Source organism: Fusarium oxysporum, chromosome XI (assembly GCF_013085055.1).
Source record: "Fusarium oxysporum Fo47 chromosome XI, complete sequence".
In the NCBI taxonomy this organism is placed as follows: domain Eukaryota; kingdom Fungi; phylum Ascomycota; class Sordariomycetes; order Hypocreales; family Nectriaceae; genus Fusarium; species Fusarium oxysporum.
Window position 1 is genome coordinate 56,525 of NC_072850.1, and position 27,631 is coordinate 84,155.

Consider the following 27,631-nt stretch of genomic DNA (forward strand, 5'->3'; position numbering starts at 1 on the left):
TGCGGTATGCTTCTTCGTCTCGCATCCTTTGTGCATGCCTTTCTCTCTGGAGTTGATTTTGGATTTCCCTAGTTCGTGGTTCTGGTTTCTCTTTGTTTGCTTCCTCGTAAGTGGGAAATATATCCCGGGGCTCTCTGATTGAGCTGTCCGGGTGCGGGTTCCATTCTTTTGCTGGCGTGTAGTCTTCATACAGGGCGGTGGTTTCCGCCATGTCGTACAGACTTCGTGTCATTCCCAGTGTCTGGGTCTTGATGGCCATCTGAGGGTCCTGTTCGTTAGTTGCTCCTAGTGTTTGCTTACCTCGATTAGGGTCTCTAGGTTTCTTAGGTTCCGGGCATTTGCTGGCCATATGTCCCATCCTGTTGCAATTGTAACACCTGATTTTGGACATGTCGCGGGGTCTTCTGTTGTTGTCTCGCTGTGTGGCCCCGAGGACCATGGGTCCAGGCTCAGTTCCGTGTTGAGTGTCGACGTGTCTCTTGCGTCCTTGATTGGCATTTTGCTGTTTGGTGTTCCACCGGGGGTTGTATGATCCTCCGTGTTTCTCAGCCTGTTTTTCTTTACGTCGTTCATACTGCTGGTTGTCGATTTCTACAGCGATGCTGGCAAGTTCGTTTAAATCCTTGGGCTTGGGCCTAATGTTCACCATGGCATCCTTTACTTCGGACTTGAGTCCCAAGTATACCTGTGCCATATGGGCCTCTTCGCCCCAGTTTAACTTGGCTGCCTGGTAGCGGTATTCAGCTAGGTAGTCTGCAGCTGATCCTCTTTGTTTGAGTTGCCGGATCTTCATTTCCGCCATTCGTTTTTCGTCCATGATTCCGAAAGCATTCCTGAGTTCGGATTCGAAGTGTTCGTATTTCTCATAGACATATTTGGTCATTTGCTTCCGTTCGTGGGGTGGATTATTGACATAGTCGCGGATGATAGGCTCCATCATTCGTAACGCCTTGTCCTTGAGGAATCCCATCCCGTGTCGAACCCTCAGTTCCTCGGTGGTGAACTGAATCGGGTAGTACATTTGGTAACTCCGAAGGCTGGTGAGGAATCCTTGTAATTTATCGGCGTCGCCGTTGAACGAGTCAGGCTGACGGGGTCTAAGGATCTCTCCAGGGTCTTTTCCGGTAGCAGTAAGAGCTGCGGTGTGTTCGATATGTTCCTTGTACAGCTTCTGACTGTTCTCAGCTGTTTTTCCGAGTGACTCTGCAATCTCGGCGAGGTCGGCCACCTTCTTCTCCAAGGCCTCGATCCTGTTTTGCGCGATCTTGGCGTTGTTTTTGGCGTTGTCCAGGAGGGTGTCATGCTGTTTTCCCAGGTCACGAAGTCTTTTCTTGAGCTTCTTGACTTCGTCCTCATGGGAATTCGGATGAATAGGAGGACTCTGTATCTCGTCCTCTTCGTCCGTTTCCATTGGGACCTCCTGCAGTTCCTCTGCGAGGGGTCGTGGTTCCTCAGGGGGAGTAACGTGCTGGGCACGTCCTGCGGTTGAAGGGCGGTTTGGAGTAGCAGGTGCCATTGCGTGGATATTGCTCAGCGTTACGCGGTACGGTCTGAACAAGAGCTATCAACGTGTGACGGTTGGGTTTCCAAACAGGTAAACTAGTCCGTACTAGGTTTATGTTTGCAGATAACGTAGGGCGTGATGCTGAGCGATGCGAAGTGTCACGTTTCTTAATGATCAAGTAATGCGTGTTAGGCTTATTGATGTAAAGATGCTTTATTGATAGCTGGTGAGCTAAGTTCTATGAAAGTGCAAATGAATGTGTTCTATATACTACTGTGTGTGATGTGAGGACGACGATATGTGCGGACGCTGTCGTCCTTGGGACGCTTCGTTCCATGGGACGACGGCGTCCCTACGCTGGTCGTCCCTGCATGGTTGCATCGTGATTGGTTCTTGAAAGGAGTGAAATTGTGGGGTACACGTGACGTAACCGCTGGGGTCGTAACATAATAGATAATGCCTTTAAACTATTTTTAGCGATAAATTATCAGTTTAATTATAACCTAATTATAAACGAGGTTAGATCTTCTATAAACTTTACAAGAAGTTTATAAAGGAATTAGTTAATATAATAGTTTATAGAAAGTTATAATTATTTATTATAGTTTAGGGAGTAATCTAGAGAGGCAGTAAATCTAATATTATAATTATGATTTACAATTAGACTGCAAGAAGAAAAGGATATACTTTTTAGAGTTATTAATAGGCTTTAGAAAAAGGTTTACTTCCTATTTACAAAGGTTTTTATTAATTTTAGTAAGATAACGCTTATATTTATACCTTAGAGTCTATAATAAACTGGCTATTAAAAAACAGAATTTCCTAGATTAACTGGCCTGCTTATAGCCCTGATTTAAACCTAATTAAGTATATTTAGAAATAATTAAAGTTAAATATTAAAAAGATATTTCCTTAATTAGATCTCTTGAAAAATAATAAGTTCAATAGAGCAAAGTTAATAAAATATATTAAGTTAGCGTAAGCAGTAATTACACTAAAGCAAATTAACTGCCTAATTAACTTACTTCCCTGATAACTTGACGCCTGCATTTATGCCCAGGGATAGTATATAAAATATTAAATAGAAAAATTAGGGCTTTAAAATAATATACTTTTTATATTTGCTGTATTTATTTTAGAATAAATATGTATAAGTGAAGTTATTCCTGTTAAACGGATTGAGTTGCTACAGGGTGGGGTGTCTAGAGACTTTTGGCGTATAATTTTACTGAACCCAGTTTAGCTTTAGCTCATCGACAAGCAGGGTTCATCAGGGCCCAAAGTCACGTTGTCACTGAAGAGCCGTTGGTTCTGTTTTTGTCCTACCCTGCCGAGGTTCGCTTTACTGTACTGATGCCAAGACGGATACGGCTGAGAAAACCTTTCAGCAGGATAATTCTCTCCGCGGCGTATGTAACGCTGTGTTGGTTGAAGGATATGTTTGTTGTTGGTTCTGCTAGTCGCGAATTAGCGGTCCACGGCTCCACCGGGCTAGCGGGTGAGCAAGTGGCCCGAACCCCGATACTCCACAGAGTAGCAGGCGTGAAATTAGTCACTGTCATGGTCAATAATTAAGATCCTGGCATGCCGCTTCGGTCTCTACCGTGGTCCAGGGAACAATAATAGTGCCGAATGTGGACCTATGCGAGCGTTGGCTGGATTGACAAACAGTTTGTGAGGCTAATAACAGAAGTGTCCGGAAGTGAATGCGTGAAAAGGTTAACCCGCCGATTGCAGCAACCGTGCCCGAGATTGTGAATATGTCATCCCAGATCTGGAGCATTAACAAAAATTCTCTACAACTCCATTTATGCCCCTAGCAACTAGAACTCTACTAACCTAACTACAATGCCAACAGTCGCGGATATAATGGAGCTTATATAAAGACGTTTTCAGCAGCTTCATACACGTTTGCCGACAAGCTATTACCCTAAAGTTCATCGTAAACTGGCTCATTACAGGTAAAAGAACTGATTACATAAAATTGGTTTAGAGTCAAGTATACCGTAAGCCATCAAACACATCACGTCAGTGAAGTATAGTTATAAACATGGTAATATTTTAAGCGAGTGTTACTAACAGTACTTCTTATTTAAGCATCGCATCTACCTTAGTCCTTTTAAAGCCGATAACGTTCTCCAACATCCTCAAATCCAACAAAAGACAGCAACATCAGAATCAATAAAATGCCGTCGATCTCAATCTCAGAGATAACTGATTTTCTTTGGCACCCCCCACGAAAAGAACCAGGAGTCAAGAGGCGCCCAATTGATCAGAGAGATCCAGCAAATGCCCAGTATTATCACAACTGGGGATTCACAGTTTACCGGATATATTACGGTCCTGACTCAGATAAGTATTGGGGGACACTTATCGATGCAATGACTCGACAAACTCACCTTGCACTCGGCTACCATGAGACTGAAAGGATTTACCAGGAGGACAAGAGACACAAGTAGGGTTCATATGCAGACAAAAGCGACTATGTGGACGACATAAACCGATTAAAGAAGCTATTTCGTCTTACAGTGAGAGAAGACTCATCAGTACTTGATAGTCTTGACATCCCTCAAATTCGAGAACTGTGTCGCAAGGAACTTCCGGAGGCCAGCAAGAATATAGAAGGGGCGAAAGCTTGCTTTGTCTTTGTCGCCGATGAGGCTGTGTTGAATGATATCGCCCGTGGAGTGTTTGTGATCAAAGTTGTTGGTTATGATTGGGACGAGGATCGACTCGGGCAGGGTTGGATGAGAATTCCAACCGGCAATATGCTGACCTTTTGGGAGTCACTTTTACTCTGGGACTTCATTGATTCTGACGTTTACCGTGAGATTAAGGATCACTGGTTTGGAGAGGAGTCGGAGAGGTATACTTGGCCAGGCGATGCCTCTATTTATCCAACTCACGGCTGTTCCGAAGCTCAACCCGCATGTCATCGAAATAGCTCTAGATTTTCTCAGTTCAGGCTTGATCACTAGCAGACAGTTGAGTCAAGATTAGACCTGCATTTGCATCTCTATATATCTGCGAAGTGATTGAGCACTAGGCTATAATCGAAACATCAATCCCAACTTCATGGCAATTAAACTACTAAATTCTGCGCCATCTGGTGCCTCCACGTCGGCAAAGCATTACTAATGCCAACACTGTTGGCCAACACCTCATGTGGGGGCTCTTCGTGTTTGCCGCCTAAAAAAGGGAGGGGCTTTTTCTCGTCTTTTCTTGTAACATGCCAACCTCTCCTCTCCTTCAGTATTGAACGTGCGTCACTATAATGCCAGCAAAGTGTGAAAATGGCAGAAATCTCAGAAATTCTAGACCTCTTATGGAATCCTCCCCGAAAACGTGACCGCCATCCTGAAATGCCAAGCCCGAACCGTTTCAAGCCCGAGGATTTCGGTTACTACAAAAAATGGGGTTTTGCGATTTATCGCACATATCATGGCGCTGAATCGGATCAACACTGGAACGTTCTTCTCCAAGCATTGAGGCAACAAACGCCACTGTCCATCGGGTTTTACGAGAGTGACGAGGCTGAAGAGCTCTGGAAGAGGCACAGGAATTGGCGCCACGGGTATTACAAAAAGAGGGAACACTACTTAGCCTCACTGGACATATTCAAGAGCTTGTTTCGTCTATTTCCACATGAAGATCCTTCTCATCTTGAGGGTCTCGATATCAATGGCATACGAGAGGTTTGCCGGAAGCAACATCATGAGGCAAATCAGAAGATGGCAGGGGCTAAGTTCTGTTTCGCACTGGTTGCTGACGAGGCGGTACTGGATGGCATCGCACGAAACGAATTCGTGGTTAAGGCAGTCGGCTACGACTGGGATCGTATCGACCACGGTGGCTGGGGTTGGGTGCGACTGGAAACAGGCCGTTTGCTTGAACTTTGGGAAGCACTTCTGCTTGCTGATGTGCAATCTACCAACAAGTATTACTGGATGAAGTGTGATGGCCCAGAGAGTGATTTAGAGACCGACATCTGGACTGGAGACTGGTCCCTACCCGACTTAGACATTTACTCTAAAGTTCAGACAGCAAGTGAGATATCTCAGTTGAAGTTTGACTATTAATTGATGAAAGGCCGCTTTGCAGCTCTTGTGTCATATATGTACGATCCCTTGTTTGGTCAAATCTTAAAGGAAATGATTATCGCAATGCTTCCAGTCGCGATGTCTCTGGTTAGATTGCCTTGAGAACCAGATGTTTGGTAATCATTTATGTATTTTGGGTAAGTAAAATTCATTACCTCTATAAAGACTAGCTTTAGTAAGTGCCTTCTAATCTAGGTCGGGTTTTCTGGCTACTGGTGGTTACGGTAGTAAATGCATTTCCATACGTATTTCGGAGCATTCGTTTGTCGGATCCGCGTTCCAGCCACCACGCATGGGGTCGTCTCGCTCGTTCCAGCAACCGCGACACGATCAGTTTGACTACTCTCGAATGGTCTTTTCATGATGTGGATATCTCGATTTCAGGATCGATACTGCGGATGGCTTAAGAGGGTGATGGTAATGGAACTCTCCAATTGCTCAAAGCGCCTATGCCTGAACATGTAGCTGACTAGGATACACGTCGTACGCGCGTCCACGCGTTCAGGTCATTCAAATAGCTCAACGTCGAAACTCTTCAATAAAAAAAAGCAAAGTCGACCAATGAAATAGCGAGATCACCACTTTGGCTCAAACTTTGCTCCCAGCACATATATTGAGAACCCTCTTTCAGGTGAAAGTGGAATGCGGGGTTGATACAAGGATTATCAGCCAATGACAATGCGAAACGTCCACTTTCATCGAAAGTGAATGAATCCATAGAGATGTAGAAAGCTTCCAGGGGCAACCCTAGTTGCTTATCTAGATGACCTTTATATCTTATGTAAAGACCAAGGATCTCTAGATATAGCTAGAGAGGTACTAGAGAAATCACCTTATAAGCTTAACCTAGCTAAAAGCAAGGAAATAGCTAGCAAGGACCTTAAAGACCATGGTCTCAAGACCTTGGGTACTTATATAGGTCCCCTAGAAGGCAGAAGGGCATTTCTAGAAGAAAAGCTACATACCTTACAGCAGGCTATAGCTGCTCTTCAAGACCTGCCTAAGCAACACTCCCTCCTTCTCCTACGAGGCAGTATCCACCTCCTTCTACGGCACCTCCTTCGGCAACTTAACCCAGAAGGTCTATCTGACCTATGGGAAAGAGCTGATATCCTTATCAAGGAAGCTATTATGACCTTAGTAGCTAGGAGCCCAGCCGAGCGTCCTAAAGAGCCTGATCCCTATCTCTTATCCCTTCCTGTAAGGGAAGGAGGTCTTGGGCTTCCTTTGCATAAGGAATTAGCCCAAGGCCTATATCAGGCAGCTAAGGAAACAGCTAAGAAGATCCTTAAGGGTATTACTAGCTTTTTTACTTCTTACCCCTCTCTACCTACCTCAGAAGTCCAAAACCCTAGTCAAGACCAAGGGAAATCAGCTAAAGAGGTTTTTAAAGAGTTAAACGAGGCTAAGCTAGAAACCTTCCTCCAAGACCTCCCTATATCCTATAAGCAAGCCAGGCTAGAGAATGCTAGCTATCTAGGCCGCAAGTGGCTTAGAGTCTTACCTACACAGAAACCCCACTCTTTTACAGACTCTGAGACCACTGAAGCCCTTAGAAGCAGACTTTTCTACCCTATCAAGCCTCTAGACCTGCCCTGTAGTGCCTGTGGTGCTATAGCTAGCCTAGGTCATGAGGATACTTGCAAGGGAGCTAGCAGAAGGTGGATTGCAAGGCATAACGCTGTTAATAGGGCCTTTGTAAAAGCCCTAGGCAGCCGGCCTGACCTTGAGGTCGAGATCGAACCCCTAGTCCAGCAAGACTCCTCCCTCCGGGCTGACTTTGCAGTCACTATTGGAAATAGCCGCTACTTCTATGATATCCAAATCGTAGCTATCTCCAAGGACTCTGCAAAGGAGGACCCCTATAGCACCTTGAAGGAAGCTGCTAGTGAGAAAAGGCGGAAATATCAGTCTCTTGGAGCCTTCTTCCACCCTCTTATCTTCTCAGCAGGCGGCCTTATGGATCAGGAGACCTCACAGACCTACAAGAAGCTCCAAGAGCTCTTAGGTCCCTTTGCAGCCTCACAGCTAGACTCAACTATTGGCCTTACCTTAACTAAGACTAGGGCTATCTCAGCTGCCTCTATAGCTCGAGATCTACCTAGGAGAACACACTCCTAGATGCCGACCTATCTGTCTTCCTAACCTATTTCTTTTCCCTATTTCTCTCTTCCCTATCCCTCTTTTATCTCTATCTCTCTTTTATCTCTACCTCTTTCCTATCTCTATCTCTTTCCTATCTCTATCTCTTTTTAATCTTTATATCTTTCCTATCTCTATCCCTTTCCTATCTCTATCTCTTTTCTATCTATATCTCTTTCCTATCTATATCTTACCTATATTCCTATCTGTCCTTCTTATATTTATATCTTTTTTATCTCTTTTTCTTATTATCTTTCTAATCTCTCTTTTATCTCCTTTATTTATCTCTTTTTTATAGTCTTTATAAATCCTTATATAAATAGCACTTGAGCAAGATAGCTTTCCATAGCCTAATATAACCCTATCCTAACCCTAAGTTTATGTCTTTGGTTGATATGACCCAGAATGGTTGGTGATTCGTGCCAGTAGATGTAGGGGAAATTTCGAGAGACCCTTGGGCCATATGAGGATTCTGGCTTGGCTCAAAGTAGCCGTCATGCCACATTGTGAGAATCACGTCAAGCCGAAATGTCATCTCTTTACGGATGCCATAGTTTGTTGAGTTTCTTGCATCCATGGCAGCTTTGATATGACGTTTGTTGGCATCCCATGCCTTCGATAGAGCATTACGATGGACGTGGAAGGTTGGTGCTTGATGACGGCCCTGATCGGCCGATGAAAGATCGCTGATCATACTCTGATTTAAAGCAAGAAGGGGAAGAAGCCCCGAGCCAAATAGTTCGTATTCACTAAACATGACAGCGAAGACTTCTTTGTGACAGCTGTATGCCTTGGCACGAATAATGCCTGGCTTGCGCTCATCTGGGTGGCCTGGGTTCGATGCTCGCGTACGCTTCGCTTTGACTTGGTAATCTCCAAGGTCACGGAGCATAAACCGCTGAAAAGTTTGAGCATTCATCGGGGACGTGGGTGCACATCTGGACAACTGCTCATGTAGATAAGGATGGCACTGACTCTTCCAAAACAGAGTGTAAGGTTCTCGCATCACTTGGTTAGAAGATGGAGGTGTCGCGACATAATCACGAGTCCCGATATCAATCCAGCAAGAACGGATGTCCATATGGACAGGGTCAAAGGCTTGGAGAACAGATGCCTGAAAGTAATGTAGGCTTTCGATCAGTGTCGCTCTCCCGAACGTATTCTTCAGGTCATGAGACTGGAACAGCAGCTTGGGGTCCCTGAAATAGGGCACCATTACACCGCTTTTTGTGGTCAATCGGAAAGAATTCGCTTTTTCGACTATCAGACTCCAGAACTGCGCAAGATTCTCTGCCGGAATTGTGTACTGTAGATGAACAGCTCTATTCACGTCTCCTGGTTTCCAACGGTTATTTCCAGGTTTTTCCTGGAAAGAGCGAGATTTAGCATATGCAATTTCATACGTTCTCGGTAACTCCTGCCGACAAGGATCGGGTACTGCTTCAAAAGCTGCCGGAATGATGACATGATCATAAAGATCTTTTTGTCGCTCAAGCGACAGAGCGTTCTGAGTCGATGACGTCATGTCTTTTGCAGCGTTCGGGAAGAAGACAAACGCGGAGAATGGCACACTGTGCGCATTGAATGTCCCGAGTTTAATATGTCGTGTCCTTGCCAGGTCCAGTCCGTGTGGCTGAATTATCTCATCTTTGGATATGTTCAAGGCTGCAGAGGGAAGAAAGGACAACCTAAAGCTGTTGGGCGATTGGATTGCTTGAAGGCCTTTTGCCCCAAACCAGATGCTATCGATGTCCCATTGCCTAGACAATGACAACGCTGGTTGACCGGGATGGCAAAAAGCCTGTGATGATTTGCTAAATGAAAGTGGCTGGCTCGGTTCGTCGGCAAGGAAGCTTTTCCACTGCTGGAAAGAGCTGCTGGGGTCATAAGAGCCCGTCTCACCAAACGCCGTGGACAGAGGAGGAATAAACTGTCGAAGCTGCTCGACACGCTCCCGAAGAGAGTCAGCTAGCTCGGCCTCGTTACCCTCAACCCGATGTGTACCTAGCCCAAACACTCAGTATTATATTAACCGTGACGCTAGGTTATTGCAAACATACAATTACACTTAGAGCTATAGAAGACCTTAAAAATCTGGTCGTAGGCACGTTTATACGGGTCGAGGAACTCGGGGGTCCATCCAGTGTTTTGTCGAAGAGAGTTGATGAAGCTTTGCAAGGTCTCATTGCGAGGCTGAGCGGCGGGTAAGGTAGTATCATCACCCAAGCTATCTTGAGATTCGACGCTAGAGCTCCCTACATCGGCCTGCTGAAACACGAAAGGACATTGTACAGACGTACTTGTAGTGGCAGGACCGTGATGATTTGACGATTCCGATGGCCTTGGTTCAGTCGAGGGTATCGTCGGTGGAATACGTGACCGATGCCGCCTGTCGCGAAACTCTCGCACGCGTTGTCTCGTGAGAGCTCGCGTCAATTCAAGAGGGGCCGTTCGACGCACGCACAAAGGCGCTGAGTTTACATCCTCAGGTGCAGCAGCCTGTTGCGTGCCATTCTGTATATCTATCAGCTGTCCGGAAGAAGAGGGAATGACCTCAGGATCAATTGCATCACAGATTGTTGGGCAGCAGGACGCTCGGTTATCGAGAACTGGTGCTGTTATAACGCTTCCATGAGCAGCCGATACGGGAGTTGAAATCGGAATCGACACTTGATGCGTCGAAGGGCTGATGATGTTCATATCAGGCCCCACGTGATGGCGCGACGCGTCCCCAACCAACACCAAATTGCGTGTAGGGTCCACCATGCGAACCCCACTATGGCCTGAATATTCCTCGCGAACCAGCGTTTGTTGCATTTGGCGCTTCAGGAAACGGCGATTTCTCGCCCGTTCACGCTCGCTCTCGATCTTATTTGGATTCGTGACGGCTCGGCGACCCATCGTTCATCAGAGGCTTGGAAAACATACTCATATGGCTGTGGCCGTAAATGAGCTAGATAACCTTCAAAACGGCACCTTTAGGGTCGACTTTCACCAGCCCCTATTATTTAAGTTTAATGAGTGTGGGGTGATGCCCCACGCAGATAAACTGTAACAATCTGGCATAGTCTCATGTTATTTATACATGCTTGTCGCACTGAGCGTGCTTAAAGGGTTAGAGTGAATATCATGAGCAGCAGCAAAATGTGTTGATTGATGTCTTAAGTTGTTTCTTGTGCGGGGTATTCCATCCCGCACAGTTACTTAAAGCATATAGCTAGATTACTAATGCCTACCCTGCGACAATGCTCAATTTGTGAAGGTTTTGCATAAGACCCCAGTGGGTTCAAGCAGGGTTCAAGATTGTTATTCGGCATTCTATTGGCTCTCAAAGGAGTTGCAGGGATACCGTCCACTTTTAACAGAATTTGATTGGCTGTGACAAGGCAGGGGGAAGAGCGGCTCGACTAATGCTTACCCTGTAGTTACCATTTCTCAAGTTTCACGACCGATTTTGAGCCCATTCAGGAACCAATAAATACTTTTTTAATAAAACAGGATCTTCAATATTCTTTTATGCGCCTTATTCCATATTCTAATGCGTGAAATCGATGCTGTGATGTTGTTGCGTCAGGCGAAGCTTGCTTGAACCTATACCACATAAAGGCTAAAACCCGAAACCCTAAGTCTGACATTGATTACTGATCGAGCGCCGACGATGAGGGTGAACATCCGGTACCAGGTAGAGCGGGTGAAGCCGGGCAGGAAGGCGATGGAAGACGGCGTGATGGCTACGATCAAGGCGATCGAGGCACGGATGAGCCCGGCACAACGGGGCGTGATCTACTGCCGGTCGATTAAGCAGTGCGAGGAGATGGCGGCATTAGTTGGCTGCAAGGCACATCACAGCAAGCTAACGAGGGACTCACGAGCTAGCGTACTGCAGGACTGGATCGACGGGCGAGGGGGTCAGCGGTGGATCGCAGCAACGACGGGATTGGGGACGGGAGTCGATATCAGGGGCATCATCGGGGTGATTCACGTGGGCCCGCCGTTTGGGCTGGTCGACTTCGTTCAGCAGACCGGGCGAGGGGGCCGACAGAGAGGCGAGGTGGTGGAGTCGGTGATTGTGACGGACGGCAAGGCCGGGTGGGGGGATGAGTTCGGCAGCGACATTGATCACATCAACCGGGAAGGGGTAGGGTTATTCATAGAAGGTAAGGGCTGCCGACGATTGGTGCTGGGCCGGTTCTTCGACGGGGCCGAGGCCGAGGTCAGCGGCTGTAGGGAGATGCAAGCGGAATACTGTGACCGATGCTTAAAGAAGGGTGTGAATAGGGTAGGTGATAGGGAGGATATCAGAGAGGATAATGAAGAGGACGAAGAGGAGGAAGAAGAAGAAGAAGAAGAAGAAGGGGAGGACGAAGAGGAGGATAATGATGATGAGGCAGAGAGGGTTCCGGCAGTGACAATAGTCAACAGACTGAAAGAGAATATACAGGAGGAGAGCCGGCGGATGATAAAGCTATATGGTTGGCTAGATCAGGTGCGAGGGGTAGGATGCTTAGTGTGCTTCGTCAAGTGGCATATGCATGGGGCAAAAGAAGAGGATAGGTGGAGGATAGAGCATGAGCGGAAGGACTGTTGGCTACTATAGCAGAAGGACTTTGATCGGTGGCAGGCAAGTTTACGGTTTGCAGACTACGAGTGCTGCTGGGAGTGCGGTCTGCCGTATAGCTGGTGCAGCGTAGGGCAGGGGCAGGGGGGCAAGTGTAGTTATCGCAACACGATACTACCGGTGGTAATGATGGTGAAAGTGAGCGAGACGCTGCGGGGGCTTGTGCAGGAGAGGTTTGGAGTGGACTGCAGGAATGAGAAGGAATATCACAAGTGGATCAAGCGGACTCGGCGGGTATATGGGATGTCGATGACAAATGGGCTTGCAGTGTGGGATGAGATTATACAGTATATTTCGAAATAAAGAAAGGATAATTAGAGGCAAAGAGAGAGATAGAGATAGATTAATATAAGGGAGCTTAAGGGAAAGATAAAGAGAGAAATATATAGAGAGTTAAAGGGGTAATAATAAGTAAGAGATATAATATTATCTAGTCTGCCGAAGGTGGAATAAAGAGATAGAGGTTAGGGGTAAGAAGAGGGATTATGGTTAGGGGGGGGGGGGGGGGCAGAGAAATAAAGGTTAGGGGGAGGCAGAGGGATTAGGGTTAGGGAGAGGAAGAGAAATAAAGGTTAGAGAAAGAGAGAGAAGAGGAGCAAAGGTTACAGGGAGGGTTATATAATGTTTTATGTGCCGAAGGTGGAGTAAGGAGAGAGAGGTTAGAGTTAAAAGTGTAAATATAGGTTAGGGGAAGAGAGAGATAAGAGGGTTAGGGTTAAGAGGGCGATAAGAGGGTTAGGGTTAAGAGAAGGAATAAAGGTTAGGGTTAAAGGGTCAAGGTTAGGAAGAAGTATATAATTAAAAAAAAAAAGAATATATAAAAACAGAAAAGTAAAGTTATAATATAAGAAAAGAAAAGCAACATATAGAAAGAAAATAGAAGTGTTAGGGCTAAAAGGAGTAATTTAAATTTAAAATAAGATAAGAGTTTTTTAATTAGTCCGCCGGAGGGGGTGTACACAGCAGGTGCAGCGCAGTAGCGCTGGGTTAAGTAAGGCAATAAGATAAAAGGGCAGAGAAGGAAAAGTAGTTATAGAGGACTAACGGCTAGAGTAAAGAGTATATAAAGGAAAAAAGTAAGGCAAGTTGTAGTAAGTAGTATGTGCTAACCGCTGACGATATTGAAGTACAGAGTAAGGAAACAACCGCTAATAATATTGAAGTATAGAGTGAGGAAATAATCACTAGCGTTATTGAATCGGGGAGTAAAGGAAGAATTATAGGGTTAGAGAGAAAGCTAAATAAGGGATAAAGGGGGTCAAGGTTATAGTCCGCCGGAGGGGGTGCGCACGGCAGGTGCAGCGCGGTAGCGCTGAGGGCTAGAGCTAAGGTAGAAAAAGCAAGGTGGCTAAGAGAGGAAGGTATAGTATACTTTTGCATAGTGCTTGTAAACTTTGGAGTTTTATATTATAGTAGGACTTAAAACTATTTATACTTAATAAGATAGGTAAGGGTTAGGGTTAAAGCACTGTCCGCCGGAGGCGGCGCTCACTGCAGGTGCAAGCGCGCAAGCGCTTTTATACTGAGGTGTTGGGGTTGGGTTTGTCTATTACTACAGGTGAGATTGAGTCCCACTATCGCATGTGTGATCCAAGCCCCACTTTTACATATTATGTGATTCGTCTAAACTCACAGGTGATGCTCCCACTTATCGAATTCCTTAAGCCCGCCGCATATCAACGCTACTGAACTCATCCACATGCAGGGTTGATGGTTTTCGCACGTGATTGGGATACCTGGACGCCCTGACACCCAACCGCATGTTTCATCAGGGGCTATCGTGACGGTAAGCACGTCGTTTGGTGAGCTGGTTGTTTGGCGCTTTGCCAAAAGTCGGGACTCAGGGATCTCCATCATCTTGGTTTGTGCAGGTGGTCGGTCATGGCCCGTGACATATGACTGTTGCGTGGGCTCGGAAAGGTCTTGTCCCTGTGAGCCCCGTATAGTCCACAAGATGAGGGCTACCGCATAATGTAGTAGAATACTCATGTTGAAGTTGATGGCAACGAGATAATGAAAAGCAATCGTCGGTGGTCATGGGCCGCAAACGCAGGACAAGGGTTCTGCTTTGCACGTCCTCCACACCTCAGCTCAACAACGATGGCATATACGCCTTTTTGGACGGCTTCAATTGATACGAAGATTGAGGTGTATTACACACGTATGTAATAGTGCGTGTAAGGCCAACCAAACCGTTCCCAAGTGGCTGATCGGGCGGAAGCTTAGAATTGGTGTGGCTTGGCGAGCGGTCCGGATGGTTACCAAAGAAGTCGAGCTAAGGCTGGCTTGATGATGTGTTTGGGGGGGGGGGGGGGGGGGGGGGTATAGTCATGCAGATTCTAGACTTAAGGTTATGGTTGGAGCTATAGAAACCAGGAGTGATTGATGAGACACTCTGGTTTTGAACGCACGCAGCTTCCGGAATAATCATCAGAAAATCCAAAGAACCGGTGTATCTATTTTTATCAGGCAAGGAAGCATACTAAGAATTCTAAAGTGAAGAAACCTTCAAAAGAACGACACCCTAGGATGATTTTTACGGGGCTCCAGAAGGAGTTCCTAGATTTTCTCACGTGTAGCTATGAACCAGCAGCTCCTTTTCTGCAGATGGCAGCGCGAAGGTGGGGCAATATTCTATTTATGGGACCAGCCAAACAATATGCAGTATATGAATAGAGGTTATATAAACCCCCCAAGCAATACGCACACCTTATTCTATGGGCTGCTGGAAGCTTTCGCTACTGTCACGACAGGGGCGCAGCCAATTAAAGCTCTTGCTAGCAACAGTACCTTACCCTATACCATGTTTTATCCCAGGAACAAATAAACTAGCAATGAGTTTCTAACCGTCATGCTTCCCAAATCTTCTGTAAAAGGCGCTAGCTATTGTAATAGCGGAACGTGGTACGGGCCGAGGGCTTTAGACTGCTCAGGAATAAGGGGCGCCGTAGGCAGGGCCCTTGTCCTCAATCAAGTCTCGCTCACTGTCGCGTGTTCCATCTTCCATCTTGACGATGTACTTTTTGGAAGTAGTATCAAATCATGTTGAAAGCGAAAAAAGGTCGCAAAATTATGGATTTAATTATAGAAACAGAGATACCTCATGCCATCTTTCAATAGACAATATCGCGCGAAATGTAATAACAGCGGTACTGTCAATGATCATCGGACTAAACAATAAGGAAATACAGGCATGAAAATACCATAAGCCACTAAATATTAGGCAAACAATTGTAAGACGGTGCGGATAAGGTTAATAAATCGAGATCGCCAAATATAGTAGGCTACAGACCTACCATTCATTACGCGTCCTCGCAATTTAGTACCACGTGATGGTAATAGCTACTCGGTAATATCAACATAGCGTCTTTAATGAAGCGTAAGCAATAGTAAAGGGCCTTAAATATTCATCCGACTTGGGTGTACCATACATCTCCGTCATATATTAAGTTTCAGCATCATGGCATGTAGCTTTTATGTTCCACAGTTCCAGAAAAAAAACTTTATACGGCTCCCCCCAGGTGACATTTTTCGGCTCTATGGACTGGCCATTTCTATGATTACAACCTTAGCTCGCGCAATTGGCATTGGCTGATTCGCCACCAGATGAAACTACCCCTCCTCTGAAGGATGCTTCGCGCCCGTTTCTCTGTGAAATAAATTAGCGATCAGATGTCATGGCAGCCTTACTGTTACTGTCCCCCGTCCAAATTACTCTAGATATCATCGCCTTGTTTCCTTTACTAGGAGCCGTTAAGACGCCAGGTGTTATATTGTCCACCTACCTTTACCGGACAAGCTAGTCTCTCAGTGATCCTACACCTTCACATAGGTCTGTGCCATAGTCCGGTTGATAAGCTCAATTCACGGTTCATCTTTGTCGCGGGGCAGATCATCGCAGATTACTCCTATCCTCATTCGGTGGCCTGCATATCTCTTCTTGATTTGACGCATAGCTACTCGTACAGAGGGAAACATGGTGACGTTGTAAGAGACCCTTGTAGCAACCACCTCGATATCGCCCGACATCTTAAATAGAAGCAGATGTCAAGTCTGGTCTGATCATAGTAACTGGGCTGGTCGATAACGCTAACTGGATAGTCTATTTCACTGTTCATTTGATGATTTGGTTATTGCCGTTCTAATTATGAACATTTTAATAATATCCGTATGAAAACGGGGGTCTGAACATAAGCCTGGAACTCTCGCCTAGACGACTTCCATTAGCCAAAGATGGTAAAAGTACAGCCTCCAGTGGCGTACGCCACCAGGAGAACAATCCGGCCAAGCATGGCGCTATGCAACTGTGTGACGAGAGCGACAAGCCTGGTTCTGCCTCATTCAACAAACCCAGCCAAATAAAGAGAGAGCCGCTGAAGCCATAGCCACAGTGCGAATAGGGACGCAGGAGAGCCGTCAGTTGCCATGGCTTCGCGCAGCATTGTCAAAGACTCTTCCAGCAACTCGACCTTTCATCGATCGCCAATCTGGCAAATCGGATACAGCGGATATACCCACATGTCAGACTTGACACTAGGTATGCATTACGCCGTTACCGCTACCATCTTTTAGCCCTGAGTCTCAAACTCCTAGAATAACTATCTAGAAGCGGGTGTATAAAGAACATGTGAAAGAGTGCTACGATTAGAGGCAAAACGACCCAGAGCTTTTGTTATAAACCACAAGGATAGTATTTTCCTAAGACATCCACGATCATTCAATCAGTTCATATCGCTTTCTACAGGAAGAAAATACAGGTGCCATGCATACGATACAAAGTGTGATTATTGGGCTTCTAATTGAAAGGGCCCATACAGCCCCAGCTACGACGCCTGAATCTATTCCTACCGTCTCAACACTTGAGTCTATTCCTACCGTCTCAACACTTGAATCTATTCCTACCATCTCTACACTTGAATCTATTCCTACCGTCTCACCACTTGAATCTATTCCTACCATCTCTACACTTGAGTCTGTTCCTACCATCTCATCACTTGAGTCTATTCCTACCATCTCTACACTTGAATCTATTCCTACCGTCTCATCACTTGAATCTATTCCTACCATCTCATCACTTGAGTCTGTTCCTACCATCTCAACACTTGAGTCTATTCCTACCATCTCATCACTTAAATCTATTCCTACCGTCTCATCACTTGAATCTATTCCTACCATCTCTACACTTGAGTCTGTTCCTACCATCTCATTACTTGAGTCTATTCCTACCGTCTCAACACTTGAATCTATTCCTACCGTCTCAACACCTGGGTCTACACCACCCGAATCTACGACATTCCAAACCCTAATCAAACAGTCACCAAATGAACCCACTCAAACCCCTGAAGGGAGCTCTCAGGCTCCTAACAGCCTCCGTGTGCCAATTAAGGCAGTCAGTGTACCCACTGGTAAAACCGACAAAACGCAACTTGGCACAACGGATTTTAGGACAGTCTCTAGCCCTTCTTCCAGCCCTACAGGCAAGTCGTTGGAAATAGATTTTAGTGACGCTCAATTTGGTGAGCACGCAAGGTTTATTCAAATTGACGGTGAGGCGGCAATGCAAGTCCACTCAATATCTACTTTACATCTGCTGTAAACTGACTTCTCTATTAGTCTGCTACTAGCCCCACCTAACGGCAGGGCATCTTTCAGTCTTGACGTAAGGAAACCGCCAAATATCGCGCCAGGTGAACTCGTCAACCTCACAGCTTCAATCAGAGTTGACTTTATTGGTGTTCCCAATCCGCAGGTCAGGTCTCTCTTCCGTCGGGAAAGTACTGGCTCCCATCTTCAGATAATTATGGATGAGAAATCTATCTACGATAAAGAACTTGAGACTACCGGTGGTAAATTCGAAGAGGTGAAGAGTGAGAAGACTGCGGTTTCAGCTCATCCAAGGATTGAAATAATCCAGAAATCTGGGAATAACCCTGTGGCTCTTACATTCCGTGGTCTCTCGCTTGTAAAATCAGAGAGCTCAACCATCTCGAGGTAGAGACCAAACTTCTCAGCGGAGGTCACTTAGACAGAGTTGGGTCCTAGTTCTGAAGAAACCAAACTCCCCTAATGGAGATAGCAAAACTGGCGGGGATAGAGAGTCTGGGAGCTACGGTTCTGGGCCTAACTTGGAGTCCGAAGCTGGTACTGGCACTGGCACAAGCCCTGTTCCACCAACCACTTCCGGACCTGTGGAGGTTATGCCAAACGAGGGTGGACATGTTCTTATAATGCACTTAGTCGCGGTATATACTATACGTTTTATGGCAGCAATTCTAGTTTCATGGCCTCTAGGTACAGTTTACCACTAAAAGTGACTCACTTCGACTTTATCTCCTGCGTAACCTTGTATTGAGTGTGTGATGTGTACTTCAGATCTAGCAGAATTCTATTTCTTCAAATATCGTAGAATCAAACCCGCTTTATCATCTATCAGGCCTGTCGACTGACGCAGTCACCATAGGCTCCAATAGCCCTAGCATCAGTGACTACAAACAAGAGAAGCTAATAATTATTCATACAAGGATAACGTTAAGTGGGCTCCCTCTGCAAGGTGCTTATGAGGTTGTCCTGCTATTGCGGAATTTATGCTTTCATAATAATATACAGTGGCAGGTTGTACGTCTCTGATGTTAATCGCCGACTTGCTAGCAGTGCATTAACGCCATTTAATCCTTAGATGGACTTAATTGACGAGTGCTAAATGGCGGAGCAGGAAATGGGTCTTGATTACGTTAAGGGGTAGATGGGAATTACAGCACGGATAGAAACGATATAATTAATGCAAGATGACAGTACTTTTCATTCGACCGGGTATCTCCGGGAAGAATGTTATGGCAGAGCTAAGGATGGAAATCCGCATTCGTGGGTGGCTGGAATAGATGGCTGTAGTTTGGTGCTTAATGAATGAAAACTGCTAAAATAAGTGTCCATAAAAGACAGAACGCGACACACCATTACGTCAACCACCGCCTCGCGGCGCGACACCGTCTTCCTCTTCAGCCACCCATAGTTGTAACAAATGGAAGGTTTAGGACGGGGAATTTTGTACGAGTTATGCGCTAATCGCCCGCCAAATCAGGACCTAAGCGATGTAGTTAGAGTTCTTATCTTCTGCAAGGCAGAGACAGGAAGGACACTATTTTTAGAAGCCTTATAGCGCTATTACGGAGACTACACCGTGACGCTTGTGTTATCTTTATCGGCAGTGTGCAAAGCGAGGAACGGCCGACATCTCGGGGCTGACGAGACTGTGGTAGTTGCATGAGTTTCATCTCACCAAGTTAGTTAGATGACAATGCTTCCAAGTATGCATATAATTTAGAGTCTTCCAAACGACTTCTGACACACCATCATCGAGTGACAATTGTTTAACTGACTGGCTTGAAGCCCAATGATGGTAGTTTCAGCAGACTCAGTATGAGATTATTGTGAGATAACCGAAATGTACCGTGTACCTTGAGCTATTCGTTCCCTAGGCAAACTCCGATAAATATACTTAACACGTATTAAGGCACTTAATCTTTCCCACGGGCCCTCATCTTGATTGAGCTTATAAATATAACTTTAAATTTAACCTTACTGCTTCTCGCTTTTACGTCTCCATAAACGCTTATGCAACTCTTCTGTCTTCACGGGAGCCCCTTCCTCGCCATACTGAATTATTTATAACTGTAACTGCTCGTATATAGGCATAGGGTGAATTCTTGGATGTTGAGACTGCTGTGCTAAGTTCCTAAATAGTAAACTGGTCATAAGCCACCATCTTAGCTGAGATCAGCACTAGTAGGGCCATAACGGGCGAATATATCAACGGGCGTATTGACGAGACGTGAGTTTTGGGTAGCCAATTACATCCTCCCACATGCATTCATATTACCTACTCCTGAGTGTTGGAATGTATAGGCCCGTAGGAACCATAGCGGAACATTTCTCTCCATATCTCGTGAGATGTGTGCGAGCCGCGGGCCGAGAGGAACCCAACATAATCATTTGATGTTCTACATCCTGCATTTACATGTCATCTGGGGCTTACCAGCATTGTGATGTAGAAGTCTATCGGGGCCTGTGAAATAGCTAGGTGCAAAGCATCACAAAGATCTAAACCAAATTAGATCACTATATAAGGAATAAATACTACCGGTCAGCTCTGGATATAGCATGGTGTGAGCGTAGTGTATTGTACGAGTTCTAGATTTTCACAGACTTAAGCTAAATTTAGACCTATGTACTGTCTAGACATAATAAGCTTCCTTAAAATATTCCTGTTAGGGATAAAAATAGTTAAACGTCGAGGCATTGTGCTTAGCTTAGTTCTTTTCTTTAAAACAGTAATGCCAAGACAGTGATACTGAAACCTCACTACAGTGTAGCATATCAAATTATATCTTACGCTGCACTCGGGTCCTAACTATCCGAAGAGCTAAAGATAGAACAAAGGAACTATATAGGATTATAATTAGCATACTAACTCATATCTGCAAGACGGTATGTGGCAAGTTGAAAAGATATTAGCTGAAAAGCTGTTAGCTGGGAGCAGCCTCCTCCTCAGTCTAGAACTATATCAATACCTAATCACAATCTCTAATCCTGGGATATATAAACACCCTTTATTTCCCACATTCCAGCCAAGAATCTCAGTTTAAAATAAATAGTCAGGCACAGAAAGTACGCCTTCACAGCAAAAGTTACACATATCAACCGCTAGTTATATACTTAGCCAGTATATTCCAGGATGCAGACCTACTTCGCTTTCGTCGCGAGCCTTCTCGCTGCTACTCCCGTTCTGGCCAAAATTATTCCCGTTACGATCTATGATGAAGTTTCTGGGCAAGGAGCTTCCGAGACGTTACAACTCACCTCTGGCACTTGTAGTAAGATCCACCAAACCCGTGTTCAATCCACAGGCAAAAGTCGACTGTCTATTTTCTTGTCACTAACCTAGCGAATAGGGGATCTTGAAACTGCATGGGGGAACAGGATGGCGTCTTTCTTGAAGCCACAGGATGCGAAGTGCTGGATTTATAAGTACGTTCCTCCAGGCGTTTGATGTTCTAAATAAAACTCAGTATCCTAAGTAAATCGCAGGGGAAATAGCTGCGTGGGCGGACCTAACAATGTTGTCAGCTATGTGGACGACCAGGCCTTTATTTGTTTTCTCAACGATCAATTTGAGGACCAGGTCAACAGCATTAAGTGTTGGTAATAATTTTGTACGTGTGAAGCGTCAATCATTGATTCAAGTGGTGCTATATATGCCAAAGGGGGCATGGATGGAGACCCAAGATTGACCTACTTTGCGGAAGGGTACTATGAAGAAATTTGTCATATGATAGTGGATGAAAGGAGCTAGGTATAGTCTTCAGTATGATTCTTAGCTACAGCCCCTCGTTACGGCAACCAATGCGACGCATACGCAAGAACCCGACCTTCTTCACTCTTTTTACATAGGAATCAAGATTTAAGTTATTCTAATCCATTCCATAACAACTATTCCACTCATAGACTCTTCGAATATTATCAGTAGGTGAGGAAAGTAAAGGAAAGAAAGCTTAAGTGTCTATTAGAAGTGAGCAGTTATCCGTTTCAGTGAGCGACTTCCTTCAACAAGACCATAACATAGGCAGGAATTAGGCCGAGAAGGAATATCATCACACGGTTACTAGTATCATTTCATCCGTACTATTAATGTCGAGATCATGTCATGTAAATCATGAGTCTATGGGACTGGTTTAGCCGATGAGGATATATGTAGGAATGGGAGCCAAGCTTACTCTTATAGTTCTTGGGATCCATATCCCTGGGTTTCTAGTTGATAAGCTCTCTATCAATATGTAATTTGCGATCTACTACTGTTATTTGGTACCTAAATCTTCGACAAAAATCCTTAACAGAATCACGTTGCTGAACCGAGCTATAGGCCAGAGCGACCAAAATACCTATCTACAGGGGGTATGATCTGCCCAGTAGGCTTGTTCGTTTTGTTGCCATATCAGAAGTCATTCCACTACTTTACCCCGATACACTGGACTATAGAATGAGGAGCGATTTCCCCCTTAATTATAGATTCTTTTCAAACTCAAGACCTTACCCAAGTGATCAAGAGACGAGCACGGCGAAGGCGAGTCCTTATTCTCTCGGGGGTAAGAAAAGAGAGGTCTCAGTCCAGGCCATGGTTCGAAGGATTTGCCAACACCCGCTCTCTTTTGAGATAAGTACAATTCTGCCTCCCTGTAGGTTGTGATAGTGCTAGCGCACTCCTTCTCGAATGTTATGCTACTTTGGACGATATCTACATGTTTGCACGAGTATGATTCGGTAACTTTATTCTGTATGCGACCGGATCTGCACTTTACTACAAAAGTCGATGCGTCTCTCGCATCATAATACCCTTTTCGGTCTGCCATTATGCACAATGACTATGGAATTGACAGCTGGAAACGCTCTAATAAACGGAAGGTGGATGGATGATGCACTAGCAAAGAAGCTCTCTGAAGGCTGAAGAGCTAGATGTCTTTGCGGCTACCGGATTGGATACCGATGTGCCGCACGGTATAACTCTTCTTGTCCTTCTTGTCCTCCTCACCACCCTCTTGATTCTAGAACTTGGCGGTGTTTTCCAAAGTAAGCCGGTAACGCCAGTGACGCCAGTCTGACGAGACGACCTTGGACGTAGTATACTATGAGTCTAACCCCTAGTGGACACCGAGCTGTCAAGATCATGTCGCTTATTTAAGAGTGTCACACGAATACCTTCTATCGGATCTAGATAGAAACTAGCCGAAGGATCAAAAACATAGCTGTCTCAGCTCTGGCAGCCGCTGCTAAGCACATTCGCTACGCACATACCTGACTCTTAACTATGAAGGTTAATCTTATGCGCTTCCCCACCTAAAGGCAGCCACTGGTAGTAGTATTCTAGCCCCAATCTACGTTACCGAAACTTAAAGTTAGCTGCGCCGCAATTTGCGGGCGCGGTCGTCGCTTGGAGGATAGGTTTCTGAATCTTGCCTGCTAAAGACACCTACCCATCACACTTGCCCATACCGCACACCCCTTCTCACATATACAAGGCCTGCCATTCACGTATTGAGTCGCACTGGGGAGCACTTCAGCCAACATATTGCCCGGTATCAGTGAAGTGATAGAGAATTTACCAATTCCGAAGCCAGCGCGGTAGGAAATGGTGCCAGGCCTATCATTCCGCATGCTTCCCGGGAGAAGGGCTGCAGCGAGAAAACAGTTAAAGTTAGTCCGCCTTTGGTTCCAAAGATCCAAACCTAATCACCAACTCACAGGCGTCGTAGTCCGTTAAGACGCCGATAAATGGCACTGAGGCCGAGATGCCTACCCCAATAGACAATCCCGACTCAAGGAATCGCCTTTACACGAACAGCACCCTTCGATCGCGCCGTATACCTAGTACCTACAATCAGGCCTCTTCTAGTTCAGCAAGTTCCTCAGCGATTTCCATTCCTCTGGAAGCTGCGTCCCAGCCGCCCTTAGATACCGCGTTGATTTGGTCGGCCAAGAACCAGTTCCCCCGAGGCTGGCAGGAGATATTCAAAGCACCTAACATCCATGGAACTCAATCCATAGAGCCCAAGACTGACCGCGGTCGTGGTAACTCTAACCAGCAAGTATACCCCAAACTCGCCCCAGAATGCACAGATAGCGGGACCGGTTAGGGCCAGCCGAGAGAACGAGAGGAAGGGAAACGAATGGGACGGCTTATTCGAAGCATCGTTACCGGCCGATCGGCCGAATCTACCAAGAGTTTGAGTTCACACGATCGGAACAAGTCTTTCAGCGGCAGGCATGGGAACAATCTATCAAGCGCTGAAACCGATCCTGATCCCAGTTTGGGCCAACCCGCTCCGAACTGGGGACCAGGTCCAGAAGACAGCAACGGCCACCAAGCACATCAACGATCAAATAGAATTAATCCTGTACGAACGTATATCCTTGCTACCATGGACTATTAGCACTACCGAATATGCAATATCACCGAAGCGGAGACAGCGACCAACATTCGCCAGGCCGTCTGTCTGCATCTGGGTTTGAGAGATTATAAAAATTCTTTACTGTACCTTACAGAAGTTGGCAGGTTTGATCATGCCGATCCTCTAGATGACCAGAAACTTATTACCACCAAACAGATCAAGGGAGATTCCGTAGGAACTCTCAAGTTCTTCATTACACCACCAGCAGTCCCTCCCATAACCTGCGGCCTTACGGTAACCCCCAACATGCCAGCATCCTTAGGCTATTTGGCACCTGGACTTAATGGTTCGAAACACAATCCGCGGCAGCGGTCAAGCACTTCACCCCCTACCTCTAGGTCTAACACATCGACGGATAACAAGATCCATAAGAATGCGCTCTCGCAAATAGCAACCTCATACCGGGTTAAGATAGAGAGAAAAGAGCGTAAATATCTTGCGGTGCGGAAGCATGCAGCAGGGAAGGGTAGCCCATTTAAGTCGGTTAGTCCAGGCATCACAAGCAACAGAGTTGTTGATTTCGATCATCCTCGAAGCTCGCCATATAATAACAAACGACCAGATCCGCTGTCACCTCAGAGACCGCCTCCAAAACCGCCTGCTAAAGTTGATAGCGATGATGATTCTGATGATGGCTTATTCGCGATCCCTTTAACGAATCGGAACATAGCCAAGGTCTCTGCCAAGAACCGAAGAGGACGTGGCGCACCTAATTACCATGGACAGCCCAGTCTAACAGTGAATACTTCTCGGGTTGAAAAGGCCCATTCAATGTCCTTTACATCTCCACAATTTATGTCAAGCGCTGTTGCACCTAACCCCAACGATGAAGGCGTAGGGCTTTCTCGTAAACTACCAGCAACTGCTCGATCTAACTCCAGGACATCTAGTAAGAGGGACAGCGAATTAGGCCGATGCAAATCGTTCATTGAAAAGGACATTTGGGCGAACCGTCCTCCAACGGACGCCCTGGTTAACAACCTTGATGACTTCTTCCCTAACTTGGATCTTGATCAACCAGTTCTAGAAGAAGGAGAGGGTGGGGAGATGCTTCCATCTCATATCGCCGAGGCAGAAGACACCTCTGGGGACGCACCTAAGGCGACGCCCAAGAGAGCGCAAGGAGTCCCTGCAGCTGAACCCCATACCGATGGTCTGCCTGCCGTTACACCTAGCCGACCGCCATCTCTTTACAATAAGAACGATACTCATGGTTCTGATGAATCTACTCTTAAGGCTCCAGAACGACCTACTCTTCTAGCACAGAGAAGTCTCAGATGCTCTAGTGGACTTAGCCGCATAAAGTCCATTCGTGAAGTTATCCATGGCGCTCACGAGGGCAACATACGCATGGCTAGCACATCTCAGAAGAGAGTATAGGCATCCGGCAGCATTATCATGCCTAAGAATCCTCAAGATGTCCTCCTTAAGAGGCAGACGACATTTCGCTGGTTCAAAGGGCAACTCATTAGTAAGGGTACCTATAGTCATATATACCTCGGTATAAATGCCACTACTGGTTAATTCTTGGCCGTCAAGGAAGTCAACATCAACCCGAAGGCAGCTAATAGTGATAAGCAGAAGATAAAAGAATTGGTCGGGGGACTAGACCAGGAAATTAACACAATACAGCACCTAGACCACGTCAACATTATACAATATCTTGGATGCGAGCGCAAGGAAACAAGTATTAGCATTTTTATTAAGTATATTTCTGGTGGAAGTATCAGATCATATCTCTGTAAGCATGGCGGTTTCGAAGAATCCATTATCGCATCTCTCACCCGGCAGATGCTCTCTAGATTGGCATATCTGCATTATAAGGGTATTCTTCATCGAGATCTGAAGGCAGATAACATCCTTTTGGATATAGATAGCACTTGCAAGATCAGTGACTTTGGTATCTCTAAAAAGACAGACAACATCTACAGCAATAACAAGACGAACAATATGCAAGGCTCGGTGTTCTGGATGGCTCCCGAGGTCATTCAATCACAATACGAGGGTTATAGTGCCAAAGTAGATATCTAGAGCCTGGGTTATGTGGTATTAGAGATGTTCGCGGGTGAACGACCATGGGCCAAGGAGGAGGTGGTAGGCGCCATCTACAAAATTGCCAATGGCGAGGCGCCACCGATCGCTGAGGATATCCAAGGAACCCTTAGTCCCCTGGCGGTGGCATTTATAATGGATTGCTTCCAAGTGTGAGTACTTTCGGATCAGGACTTCCCTGTTATTGGTAGTTGGCTAACAGTGAATCAGGGACCCCTTTAATCGTCCAACGGCAGACGTGCTCCTCTTACAGCATCCATTCTGCGAGCTCGAACCTAACTTCAACTTTCATGAGACATCACTGTACGCCAAGATTAAGCCAATGCAAAAGGAAGGAGCCAAGCCATCGCAGTAAGAGGGCTGCGGCCTGGAAGAGAGGGAAGGCATTTTTAGTTTGGCAATTTTTGAGGGGATATTATACAAGCAGCTTCTACAAAGACCGAGGTTATATATAAGCACGAAGGAGACTCCAGTAGGCAAATACGACTTAGGTCTTCAAGGCCGCCACCAATCTTTTGGCTAAACTTAGTTATATCATATAGTTCTCTTGTCTAAAGAGCATGAAAAATAAAGCTTTGTCCTTTTGAAATTAATATTGCTGTCGCGCATGCCATGGTATATTGCGATAGAATGACTCTCGATCAAGCGTTATATTTCCTATTATGGAGTAGCGTACTTCATCCGTCAAGCGTTACATTTTCGTACCATGGCTAGTGCTCCCAGCTTCGCAAAGGTCAGCTGTCTTACCCAATGTTTTATCAGGTGCGGAGTCTTTATGATTAACCCCCTCGCACTATCGCAAAATAAAGTACTTTAATCATCTAAGCGCTCAGTTTCTGTAACTAAGTAATATCGATCACTGGATATCACTTACTTTCACTTATCGTGACCGCAATAGAACCATTCTGGGGGGGTTCTGTGTTACGAGGAGTGATGAAGCTTCGATTCATAGGCACAAAAAAGGAGGAGAGCCCTGCGGTACGTCAGCGCCTTCTACAAGTAACTCATACACGAAACTACCAAAATCGCCAGAAAGCAAGAAAGGATATTACTAAGGGAAACCACTAGGACAAACTACTGGCAAATGTAGTTAGTTTAGTGGCAGATAATAGGCTATTGGAACTTAAGAGTAATTTATAACTTAATTCTATGGAGATTAAAGAAAATAGTAATTTTACCTATAATAACTTTATTATCTTCATTTAAGAAGTTAATA

General features: G+C 45.6%; 7 protein-coding genes across 7 annotated transcripts; 5 read left to right on the forward strand and 2 right to left on the reverse strand.

Moving 5' to 3' along the window:
- Window positions 1–4,757: 4,757 nt before the first annotated feature.
- Window positions 4,758–5,583, forward strand: FOBCDRAFT_265151 (uncharacterized protein; the record flags this gene model as incomplete). Its single annotated transcript, XM_059611348.1, has 1 exon — window positions 4,758–5,583. The coding sequence occupies exon 1, from the start codon at window positions 4,798–4,800 to the stop codon at window positions 5,581–5,583; it is 786 nt and encodes a 261-aa protein (XP_059468020.1). The 5' UTR covers window positions 4,758–4,797.
- A 2,524-nt stretch (window positions 5,584–8,107) lies between these two features.
- Window positions 8,108–9,939, reverse strand: FOBCDRAFT_148079 (uncharacterized protein; the record flags this gene model as incomplete). The annotated part of the gene is made up of 2 exons (XM_054707352.2): window positions 8,108–9,750; window positions 9,807–9,939. Coding segments are annotated over 2 exons (1,776 nt in total), but the record flags the coding sequence as incomplete, so codon positions are not given.
- Window positions 9,940–11,404: 1,465 nt separating this feature from the next.
- Window positions 11,405–12,667, forward strand: FOBCDRAFT_285901 (uncharacterized protein; the record flags this gene model as incomplete). Its single annotated transcript, XM_054707353.2, has 2 exons — window positions 11,405–12,232; window positions 12,368–12,667. The coding sequence occupies 2 exons, from the start codon at window positions 11,405–11,407 to the stop codon at window positions 12,665–12,667; spliced, it is 1,128 nt and encodes a 375-aa protein (XP_054563328.2).
- Window positions 12,668–13,628: 961 nt separating this feature from the next.
- Window positions 13,629–14,353, reverse strand: FOBCDRAFT_207960 (uncharacterized protein; the record flags this gene model as incomplete). The annotated part of the gene is made up of 2 exons (XM_059609220.1): window positions 13,629–13,689; window positions 13,998–14,353. The coding sequence occupies 2 exons, from the start codon at window positions 14,351–14,353 to the stop codon at window positions 13,629–13,631; spliced, it is 417 nt and encodes a 138-aa protein (XP_059468021.1).
- A 2,773-nt stretch (window positions 14,354–17,126) lies between these two features.
- FOBCDRAFT_244805 (uncharacterized protein) lies at window positions 17,127–18,359 on the forward strand (the record flags this gene model as incomplete). Its single annotated transcript, XM_059610635.1, has 3 exons — window positions 17,127–17,144; window positions 17,679–17,880; window positions 17,989–18,359. 3 exons carry the CDS (start codon window positions 17,127–17,129, stop codon window positions 18,357–18,359), a joined length of 591 nt encoding a protein of 196 aa, XP_059466092.1.
- A 2,736-nt stretch (window positions 18,360–21,095) lies between these two features.
- On the forward strand, window positions 21,096–21,566 carry FOBCDRAFT_148992 (uncharacterized protein; the record flags this gene model as incomplete). Its single annotated transcript, XM_059608300.1, has 3 exons — window positions 21,096–21,234; window positions 21,313–21,388; window positions 21,449–21,566. 3 exons carry the CDS (start codon window positions 21,096–21,098, stop codon window positions 21,564–21,566), a joined length of 333 nt encoding a protein of 110 aa, XP_059468022.1.
- Window positions 21,567–23,703: 2,137 nt separating this feature from the next.
- Window positions 23,704–27,049, forward strand: FOBCDRAFT_244806 (uncharacterized protein; the record flags this gene model as incomplete). The annotated part of the gene is made up of 8 exons (XM_054707356.2): window positions 23,704–24,043; window positions 24,074–24,309; window positions 24,346–25,737; window positions 25,771–25,882; window positions 25,928–26,382; window positions 26,419–26,567; window positions 26,626–26,766; window positions 26,989–27,049. The coding sequence occupies 8 exons, from the start codon at window positions 23,704–23,706 to the stop codon at window positions 27,047–27,049; spliced, it is 2,886 nt and encodes a 961-aa protein (XP_054563331.2).
- Window positions 27,050–27,631: the final 582 nt, after the last annotated feature.